The sequence below is a fragment of the Condylostylus longicornis genome, unplaced genomic scaffold (genome assembly GCF_029603195.1).
Source record: "Condylostylus longicornis isolate FDR11 unplaced genomic scaffold, ASM2960319v2 ptg000038l, whole genome shotgun sequence".
In the NCBI taxonomy this organism is placed as follows: Eukaryota; Metazoa; Arthropoda; class Insecta; order Diptera; family Dolichopodidae; genus Condylostylus; species Condylostylus longicornis.
Window position 1 is genome coordinate 15,467,188 of NW_026578007.1, and position 11,730 is coordinate 15,478,917.

Below are 11,730 nucleotides of genomic sequence, written 5' to 3' on the forward strand. Positions count from 1 at the left end.
ACGCTTTCATATGGTCAGTTTAACACAATTAATTTCAAATCTCTTAGTTATTTAATCACCACGTAATGTGGTTGGTAACACTATACCGTATTTTTCAAAATTAAACGTTCGAAATGCAAATATTACCATTGTTAACGGGTTCATCAATATAATTTTCAACTACAAATCAGTTGAACTCTTCTTAATCGAACTCTCCCTCACATATTTTTCTTTACATGAAATTCTGAAATGTTTGAATGTGTTTGTTGAATTTGATCTTTCTTTGCTTTGAAATTATGTCTCACTTTTAGAGTTAATCAATTTAAGGGGTTTTTACTCCATTTACAAGAACTCACTGTAATGGTAAGGGCAGTTTTAAAAATGTTGGCTTGTATTATTTTATAATGAGTGCTTGTATAATTTTATTCGATTACTTTAATAATATTTTTAATATTTCAAAAATTTTTTTTACCTTATATTATTTATAAAAATAATTAATTAATATTTTATTTTCTTTGTTATTTATATAGAAATGTTGACGAAATGAATGCTCAGGGCGGCTCTTCCAGGGCTCTAGCCTTAGGGAGCCAATTATCACCCCAAGGAGCGTATTCATCACCTTCAAATACATCAACATTTGATACATCATCACATCAACAACAGCAACAACTTCAACAACATCAACACCAACAACAACAATTTCAACAACATAACGGTGGTTTTGGGGAAAATTTTAATAATAGTAATAATAATAATAATAATTTTAATGCAAATTATGGTGGAAATTATAATAACAGTAATAATAATAACAATAATGACAGTTTAACAAATTTAAAAAATTCATTTGGGCCAAACTCTGAATTTACATCAAATTTAAATTGTGATACAAGTAATAATATATTAGGAATTAATAATAATAATAATAATAATAACAGTAACAGTAATAATAATAATAATAATAGTAATCCTTTAAATACTGGTGGTAATAATAGTTATCATCAGTCAAGTGGTTTAATGAATGGAAACATGGTAGCTGCTACCGGTACACAACAAACAATGGATGGAATGAGTTTCAATTCACAAGTAAATATATTATAAATTTTATGCTTTTTTTTCATCTCATATAAAATCTCATTTTTTTTTTTCATCATAAATTAATTAAATTTTTTTATTTATTTATTTATTAAATCAGATGACCAATATGCAAATGCATAATGGTGGTAATGGTGGTAATGGCAGTATGACAGGTCATCATCCACATCAATATATGAATGGTATGAACGGTATGGGATCAAATAGTATGAACGCAAATACAGGAATGACTGGTATGAATGGTATGAACGGTATGAATAGTATGACACCAAATGGTATGGGACCTATGCCAAATATGAATGGTATGCAAAGTGGTGGTGGTATGGGTGGTATGAATACAAATCAAATGATGGCTGCAAATAATGGAAATGGAATGCAAATGAATTCAATGGGACATATGAATAATATGAATTATAATATGGCAAGACATCATAATGTAAGTAAAAAAAAAGCAAATAATTTTTTTTGAATAATAAATTATTTCGAAAATAAATTTTATATAATAATTATACTTTTGATTACGAGTTCTTGTTTTAAATTTACAAACAAATCAATGGGATAATATTAAAAAAAAAATAATTGCAATCACAAATTTCGAACATAATCTTTAGAGAAGAATCAATCCTCAATAAAGCTTACAAATTATTACATTTTTTTAATATTTGCATTCTTTCCCTATAAACTCAATTATATTCGATAAAGGTCATATACATAAATAAATAATAACAAATTATTAACCCTTTCATTAACTATGTCTTGTTTATTGAAATCAACTATTTAAACTAAAATAATAATTAGTACGACTAAAAGTGTTTCCTTTCGGAAATTAATATAGATTTCCAAACAAATTTAGTGCAAATTAATTGCAAATATTGCAAATATAACATGAATATCACCTACATTACGTAGGTATATATTCTCTTCTCAAGAGATCTTATGTACGTACCCATCTCTAAACTCTTTGTACAGCATATACGCTCTCCTTAAGAAACCTTATTTATGTTTCTATCTCTAAATATACATTCATGTTCTCAAATAATTTTGATTTATTTTATGGAGTATCAATACAGAGGGGTTAAATTTTCGATGACAATATTCAATTTTATATATCACATGTCAAGTATTGTACAGTTGTCAAATCATTGATATTTAAATTGTAGAAACAAAAAATATAATTTTACAAATTAAGAAAAATTAAAAAAAATTCTCAATAACTCAATCATTATATTTAATTGTTTTTACCTTATAACTTAATAAATTTGCATTATCTAGATTTAATTGACTTCATATTAAAAATTTTACATATTGTATTTTATGAGACTGCATTATGATATTCGTTCTCAGTTTAAGATATTGTGGCGATTAATGTAGAATACCTTTACTCAGAATCAAAATACGAACAAAATAAGAATTCAAATATTTGGCCATAAGAATTGATAACTTAGTTATGAATTAAATAATAATGGAATCAGTCATTTAAATAATAATAAATAAATATTTTAAAATTTTGTACTAAAAATTTGTAAGCTAAATATCCGAAAATCATGCCTAATTTCTGAATATTGTGCTAGATTTAAATGTTAGTCTTATTCTGGATATGTATAAAAATAAATTGTTTTAGCAATATTTTTAATTTACATAATAAAAATTAAAATTAATATTATTTTATAACAATGTTAGTACACGAACTATTTTCTATATTAATCACAATAAGCAAGCTTAATGATTTAAAAAAAAAAATACGCAAAACAAACAAGTAAACATTATATTAAAGAGCACGTAAATTATATTTTATTGCTAGTTTTAAACTAAAGAATACATAAATTATTACAATAGCTCTCCAACTTGTTGATAATATCTTATTAGTGTATTATAGTTGTGATAAAATAAAAAAAACTTTTGAAAAATTCGAGTATAGCACGCGTTATATTATATAGGAAGCTTTTTATATTTTCAAATATTTATGTGCATACATACATACATATAAGGAGAGAAAAATATGCATGAGTATGTATATGTACTATAATATGTATCTATATTTTTATATTTATAAGTAAGCAAAAGTAATGCATAATATTTTATTTATACCTATACAATAGATTACAATCTACAAAGTGCATCAAATGTACATGAAACACACTTCCAGCAAACTCTAAGTCATGAATGTGTAAAAAAATAGTTTTTAAAGTCTATCACTTGTGCATTCATATAATTTTAAATTCCTTATAGAACGAATATCAGCCTAAATTCTCAAACAAGTTATTTGTTTAACATTCAGTACCAAATATTACGCCTAAAAATAGTCTATTCTTCCATAAAAAAGACGATAGTAAATAAATCAGTAAATTTTTACTCATGACAAAATTTAAAGGAATTTCAATTTAATTTTGAAAATTTAAACACCATACACCTCACATCCTCACTTGCATTTTTATGCGTGACATAATTTCAGGCGATAAAAACATATTTACGGAGAAAAAATACTAATCTCTATTAACGTACCTAGACTATTCATTCAAAAAAATCCTATTAAAACCCTAACAATTTAAATTGAATTTAGAATTAAATACAAGATTTTCTTGGCTCTTTGAATTTGGTTTGGCTCTTTTAAATTGTCTCGAACATAGTTAATTAAGTAACGTCGATAAAAGATTTTGAAACTGAGTTCCAAACTTATATGCAAACTAATTTCTAAGAACATGTTGCTCTGCCTCCCAGTATACCTAATAGCAGGCTATTGAAAAATTTCATTTTATTAAAAACCAACATAAATTTTACTTTTAAAACTTTAAAAACAAATTATTTATTTAAATATTTTTACTGATCAAATAAATTTACTATGATCTCAATTTAAAATGGTAAACTGCATATATTTGTGTGTACATATATGTTAAAAATAACGTTTAAAAAATTAACAATAAAAATTTATTATAAAATCAAGGATTTCTTTTTTTATTCATTTATAAAGTACACATTAAGTATGTATTAATATGGCGGCTATGATTCTATTTCACTCATATACCCATATGCACTTGTATATTTATTTTACATATGTGTGTACATAAAAAATGTCGACATAAATTTCAAATGCATTAAATTTTTTTTTTGTTCTATAATTTTTACAAAACAAGTTATTATTAAATATTATACATTTTGTTGCGTTATTTTTTTTTTTTTTTGTTTTCTAAATAAAAAAATTTAATATTCAAAACTGTTATTAACTAGTTACGCATTTAAGTGTTATACACAATATGTTTAAGAGAAATATTGTGTTGCGTTAGAAAATTTGTATAAAATTTTGTTCAATAAGTCAGTCAATATTGAAAAATATTTAATCACAATTAAATTGAATTTGAATTATAGAATATGAGTGCAAGCTGTAGAAGAATGCCACATATTATAATAAACGGTACATATAGTTTTCTTGTAAACTTTTGGATAACTTGTGTCATTACTTTATTAATCACATAGTTTAGATTTAGACTCTTTATTCATTACAGATTTCTCATAAATTACAGCAAGAACACTAAAAAATGTTATAGTTAGGAAAACAAGAATATGTAAAACAAAATAAATTTTTACAATTTTCAAGAAATTTTTTTGAAAATTAAATTTTTTGTTAGGAAATTCTTAAAGAGAAGCTCTAATTCCTCTCGTTTTTTAGTTACTTTTTAAATGAGAATCAATTTTTGAACCCCTAAACGAACGCTTTTCTTATTGCAAAAATTTATGTAATAAGTGAACAGATCTAAGTAACATGTCTGGGTATTTTTAAGAAAACCCCCTATTCCTACATTATAATTTTGAAATAATTTGAAAAAGATTCGAAAATATTATTTCGCTATTACTCGCATTCCGAATATTTATATTGTAAATTTAAAGAAAGATATTTGATTTTCTAAAATATTGTGGTCAAAATTCCTAAATAGTAAAAAGAATTTGATATGTTGATATGATAGAGGATTTCCCTCATATAAGCTCTTGACATACAACATTGAATTAGAATTTCTTTCTCAGTACAAATAGGAAGAGAATCCATGTATTAATCATAAATTTCAAATTAACTTGTGCATTTTATCAGATAATCAAAATTATTTCAATTAGATTAAGATTTCAAATCAAACAATAAATCTTACACAATAATATTTCAGCGTCTATAACAGTACAGTAACTGAACAAACTATCATGGCAGCACGTACACACAGATTAGTTCACGATTGTATAAAAAAAAAAATATTTTTTTTTCTATACATTTTAATTTGTTATAATGTTGTTAGTTATAACTTTGATTTAATTGCATAACGATGACAACTCATTGCATAGCATTCGACATAAAAAAATTTCTCAACTTAATACACCTATAATAAATAAAATTGAATAAAAACAGAAAAATAAAATATGTAAAATAAAAAATTTTAAAGCAAAAAAAAAAAATTTTATAAAGATCATTTGAAATGCGAGTTGACTTTGAGTAGAGAATGATTGTTTTTTTTTGTTGTTGTTGTTTTTGTTTTGTGGAAGGCAAAGGTTTAAAATAATATAAACATTTTCATATTTTTCTTCTTGTTTTACTTTACTTATTCAAATCAAATACAATATAATTGAATAAGTACGAGAGTATATTACGTACTTTATTATAGTAAGAAACAAGTTCTAATAATATTTTTTTTTTTAGAATAAAAAGTATAATTATTCAAATATAGTTTTTATTTGTTTAGCTTAGATTGAAATGAAAAGAAGCATTTTAAATAAATTTTTATAAGTAAATGAAATATTTTTGAAAAATTCGAATTTTTTAGATGTCTCCAATGAATCAAATGCAAAATATGACCATGAGTATGGGACCAATGGGCCCAAATCCAAATGCAATGGGTGGTATGGGTCAACATCATCCATCAATGACTGCACATCATCATCATCAACAGCAAATGAATGCAATGAATCCTATGGCTAAAATGCAAGGTATGGCAAATGGTGTTTATCCACAACAGAGGCGAATAGCACCATATCCAAATCCCCAAATGCATGCAGCACAAAAACGACATGCATCAAGTGCTGCTGCAGCAGCAGCAGCAGCTGCTGCTAATATGCATCAAAATATGGCAAATTATCAAAATCCAAATGTTCCTCCACATGCAGTATCGCAACAACATCCCGGGCAAATGCAATTTTCCCATCATCAGTCAGCAAATGGTGTACCAGTTCCTATGCAACCATCTGGTTATGGTCGATCAATGCCAATGAATCCATATGCCGGTAGTAGAGCCGGTGCAATGGGTGCAACTGGAATAGCCGGTAATATGGGAGGTAATGGTGGTATGATTGGTCCACAACAAAGACAAACAACACCACCATATACAAATCCAATGCAACATCAACAATTTTATCCTGGTGGCAATGGTAATCCTTCTGGCAATAATGGAATGGGAAATAGTTATTCCAGTGCTCAAGGGTAATATTTTTTTTTTTTATTGCTACTTTAATATTGTATTTCTTCTATAAAAGAGAATTAGAATAAATTTAAAATCAAATTTTCTTTTATAATTGTAGTTTCCAACAAGAAGTTCGAATGAATATGAACACTTATCAACATAGTCCAGTTCCAGGAAATCCAACACCACCATTAACACCTGCTTGTTCAATTCCATATGTTAGTCCTAATCCAGATATCAAACCACAAATTGATCATAGTGAGTATTTTGAAACTAAATTACTTTTCTAATTACAATGTCACAAAATTTTATTGTATTTTCTAAACTAAAACTTTTTCATAGAAGATGAAGAAATGCGATTAACGTTTCCAGTACGTGATGGCATTATATTAGCACCTTTCCGATTATTACATAATCTATCTGTTAGCAATCATGTATTTAATTTGAAACAAACCGTTTATAATACATTAATGAGCAGGTAATAAAATATTGAATACGATAATTGTTTTAAAATATTAATTTTTTAAATAATAAATTGTAGAAGCGATCTGGAATTGCAATTAAAATGCTTCCATCAAGAAGATCGACAAATGAACACTAACTGGCCACATACTGTAACGGTTTCAGCAAATGCTACACCTTTAGTTATTGAACGATCAGAAAAAACTGGTCAAGCACTGCGGCCTCTCTACTTAAAACAAGTTTGTCAGCCTGGACGCAATACACTGCAATTAACGGCCAGTTCTTGCTGTTGTGTAAGTGAAATTTTCTATTTATTATTTCGCGTGAAATAGATATGCTTAGAAAATGATTTTGAAGGTTTTTTTCCAAAATTAATTAGTGCTTGCCAAATAATCAATTTTCTACTTTTCGAATTCTTTACAGTCACATTTATTCGTCCTTCAATTAGTACATCGTCCATCAGTAAGGCAAGTTTTACACAGTTTGCATAGACGAAATCTTTTGCCGGTTGAGCACAGTGTTGCCAAAATCAAAAGATACTTTGCTATGGGTATGGCTGGACAAGGTTCACCTTCAGCTGATGGTTCATCCGTTAACAATGCAGAATTTATTAAAATATCGCTTAAATGTCCAATTACAAAGAATCGAATACGATTCCCAGCTCGTGGACATGAATGCAAACACATTCAATGCTTTGACTTGGAAAGTTATTTGTTATTGAATTGTGAACGAGGTAGTTGGAGATGCCCAGAATGCAAGTAAGTTTATTAATTATAAAAACATTAATATTTGATTTATTTTACTAATTTTTATTACATTTTCAGTAATCCGGCTCTAACTGAAGGCCTAGAAATCGATCAATATATGTGGGCAATTTTAAATACGCTGAGTCAATGTTTAGATGTCGATGAAGTAACAATAGACCAATTTGCAAATTGGCAGAAAATTATGAAAAATGTTCCTGGACAAATGCATCAACAACCACAACCACAACAACACTTGCAGCCCGGTGCAAATATGCAAGGTAACGGAAATGGTAACAATGATGGAAGTGGCAACGTCAACAATAGTAACGTTCCACAAATCAAACAAGAAACTCCTGATGTTGATGATTTAAAAAATCTAGCAAAAGTTATGTCACCTGGATCAACAGCTTTGCCAACATGGGATAATTCTCAGGCAATGAGCCCATATATGTGTCATGACATGAATTCAATTGCAAGTGGAAATATGATGGGAAGGTAAGATAATTTGATTTTCTAAACAATTTAAAATTAATTATTAAAATAAAATATATTTAATTAATAGTTGCAACAGCTCTCGAAACTCATATGATTCATTTGGAAATAGTAATCAAAATGACAACAATACTGTACCAGATCCTCTCTCACATTTAAGTGATTCCGTTAATTCTTTGGATCCATTAAATGCTATGGAAAAATCACTTAACGATCAGGTAATATATATTTAATACAAAAAACATATATATATATATACATAACGTATATAATATAGTATTAAAATGTAATTTACATTATTTTTTAGATGCCTCATACACCTCACACACCACATACGCCTGGTGGTAATTCTAGTCATCCTTTAACTCCAGGTGGACCACCAAGTGTTAGTTCAGCGCACAATGAAAATATTGGAAGTTCAAATACCAATAGTGTAAACAATAGTAATAATAATAAAAATAATAATGGCAACAATAACAGCCAAAGTAATAATAGTTGCCATAATTCACCTCAACAACATCAAAATCATCCATCTCCTCAAAATAGTAATAATAGCAATGGTAGTAGTAATCAGCAACAACAAAATCAAGCACAATGTACATCTACGCCAAATAAAAATAGTAGTAACAATAATAATAGTAATAATATTAGTAATAATAACAGTAATAATAACAGTAATAGTAATAGTAATAATAATATTAATAATAGTAATAATGATAGTAATTGTAATAATAATGATAATGATAACTGTAGTAATAATAATAATGAAAATAATAGTAATAATTCAAATAATTGTAATAGTAATAGTGATAATAGTAATATTGATAATAGTATTAATACACAACATCAACAACATCAAATAATAAATTCATTAATTCAATCACAAAATGATAATTTAATTAATTTAAATGATACTGATTTAAATGCTGATCTTAATTTTGATCCATCAGCTGTTATTGATAGTGATGCAACACATGATTTAAATGTAAGTTTCTATATATAACAAAAAAAAAAAATTTATATTAATATACAAATATTTACCCATTAATCTTTCTTTTTAGTTATTATCAGATAGTGTTGTCGATCCAATGGAAATATTAAATTATTTAGATCCACAACCTGATCTAAATACACCACCATCAAGTGGATCAAGTAATAATCCAAATCAAGAGGATATATTAGCATCATTATTCGATTGAGGAAAAATTCCAGGTGGCAATAGATTAGGTTGCAATAGCAATGTATAAAAGGTATATTTAAAGAAACAACATGGAAGGAGAATTGTTTCACCTAAAATACATAATGCAATGAAATATAAAGAAATTTTGCAATCTATAATGTCACCTTTTATTTAAATAATATATACACAATAACATAAACACAAAACAAATATAATTCAAACTTAAAACCTTGCATAATAATGGATTTTATTTATGAAACGGAATATTCATATATAAGAAAATATATAAAAAAAAAACGAAAATCTCTTATTTTAAAATTAAAATACATTTTTTTTTTTTTTAATAAAAATCCATTTAAAATTAAAAATAAATTTAATTTCTATTCACTATGTAGAATTGAAAAAAAAAGAAACATTAAACACAAAAAAAAAACAAAATTGTAATTTGTATATAAAAAATATAAAAGATTTACTGAGAGAATATTAGAAGCTCATAAATTGAATGTGTTATACAAAATGAAAATATAATGTAATAATTATTTAAAAAAAAAAAAATTAAATAATAATTATGTAAAAATATAAAATATTATTACAATACAAAAATAAAATACAGAAAACATTAAATGAAGAATAAAATAAAATAAAATATCTTTATGTTTAAATATATACATAAATATTATGTATATACAAACATAATATTATTATATAAACTTATATAATAATAATTATTTCTTTTGCTTTAGAATTTAAGTATAAATATATTATATTTCTATTAAATGAAATGAAAACTGATATGTGATGGCTTATTAATATTTAAATAAATAATTAAATATATAAATATAATAATAATGAAAAAAAAAAAAACAAAACAAAAAACTAAATACATATACAATACATGTAGTTATTATCATTATATAACTAATGATTATTATATATATTAAAAATAAAATAAACAAAAAAAATGTAAAAAAAAACTTGATATATTTTGTTCTTTTTTAAAATTATGTTCCACACACACACACTTAATAAAAAAATATTTGTCATAATTTTGTGTAAAAAAAAAAAATTCAAAATTCAAAAATCATACTTTATAATTATAATAAAATTAATAATATATATGTAATATCCGTTTTAAGATCAATGTGAATTTTTTTTTTTTTTTTGGAAAATATTTACTTACATTTACATAATAATTGTATAAAATAAAAAATTTCTTAAAAAAACAAACAAATTTTTCAAAAAATGTTAAATTTTCATTTTCTTAATCTGGAATTTATAAAATTAATGTGAACAAAATTGAAAATTCAAATATATATATATATATATATACATATATATTATATAAATTATGGTGCGAAATTGTAATGGTTATTATTTTTATGTTGTTTGCTTGTTTGTAAGTTGATATATATGTATTTTTATTATATAAAAAAAAAAAGAAAAAAAAAAGAAACTAAAAAAAAAGAACAAATTTAAATTCTTCAAGTATATTACTTCAAAACTCAGAAAAGCAAAATATTTCAATCAGATACACTTATATATAGAAACGTTTCTTCAGTATATTAAATGCGTGCAACTGACGTTAATCATGAACTCAAACGCGAAATTATGTACGTAAGTCATAAATTTCAACTTACGTTGTAAATGATTTTTTTTTTCAATTTTAAATTTTCTGTTTTATTGAAATAATTTTTGAAAATGTCAATTGCGAAAATTGTTTAATTACTGATAATATTGTCTATTGTAAAATCAAGCTAATCACATGATATTCACATGATCGTCAAATATTTTTACATATTGGGAAACGGCCATATTCTCCTAGATGTATTAACTACGATAATGAAATGTTATTCATAAAATTGTATAATTTCAGAATAAAATCAATTTTTTTCAACTCAAGTATTAGCTCTAGAAGAATATGTGTGTGATTGTATTCTATCTATTATTAAACTCTTTAATAATTTTCGACTTTGATTATAAAATTTTAATTTTATGTGAATTCTTTTTCTAAAATTATTTTATCGTATTTTATTAAATTTTTGCAAAAGTTTTTATTTTTACAAAATACAGTATATTTCTGTACGTATAAAAATATTATTAAAAATTTACATAGATTTACAAATATATTATTCACAAAATATTCAATAATTACATATATAAATTAAAAATATTAAAATATAATATTGCTTATACTAAAAAATTTTAAATACAAAATTCTATTTAATTTCTTGTAAAATTCACATCAGTTTTGGTGATTCTAAAAATAAACAAATTAAAAATTTTAATATAAAAAAAAAACACCAAATAATTTTTATTTAATTATCACTTACCAATAATGATATTTGAA

General features: G+C 24.7%; 1 protein-coding gene across 2 annotated transcripts; it reads left to right on the forward strand.

The window, feature by feature from the left end:
* The first annotated feature begins 510 nt into the window (after positions 1 to 510).
* LOC129608986 (putative uncharacterized protein DDB_G0286901) lies at positions 511 to 9,787 on the forward strand. Of its 2 annotated transcripts, none has more exons than XM_055520796.1 (11): positions 511 to 1,062; positions 1,172 to 1,507; positions 5,871 to 6,523; positions 6,622 to 6,761; positions 6,846 to 6,981; positions 7,045 to 7,258; positions 7,389 to 7,723; positions 7,790 to 8,206; positions 8,274 to 8,421; positions 8,511 to 9,188; positions 9,265 to 9,787. In XM_055520796.1, exons 1-11 carry the CDS (start codon positions 523 to 525, stop codon positions 9,400 to 9,402), a joined length of 3,735 nt encoding a protein of 1,244 aa, XP_055376771.1. In that variant the 5' UTR covers positions 511 to 522; the 3' UTR covers positions 9,403 to 9,787. The 2 variants fall into 2 exon arrangements, with proteins under 2 accessions (XP_055376771.1, XP_055376772.1); XM_055520797.1 differs by having other exon boundaries at positions 6,849 to 6,981.
* Positions 9,788 to 11,730: the final 1,943 nt, after the last annotated feature.

Excerpts from the sequence above, each read along its gene's own strand:
- LOC129608986 (XM_055520796.1), top strand. The coding sequence starts at position 523 with ATGAATGCTCAGGGCGGCTCTTCCAGGGCTCTAGCCTTAGGGAGCCAA. Across the intron at positions 6,762-6,845 it reads CAAACCACAAATTGATCATA|AAGATGAAGAAATGCGATTA; the intron begins GTGAGTATTTTG and ends ACTTTTTCATAG. Across the intron at positions 7,724-7,789 it reads TGGAGATGCCCAGAATGCAA|TAATCCGGCTCTAACTGAAG; the intron begins GTAAGTTTATTA and ends TTACATTTTCAG.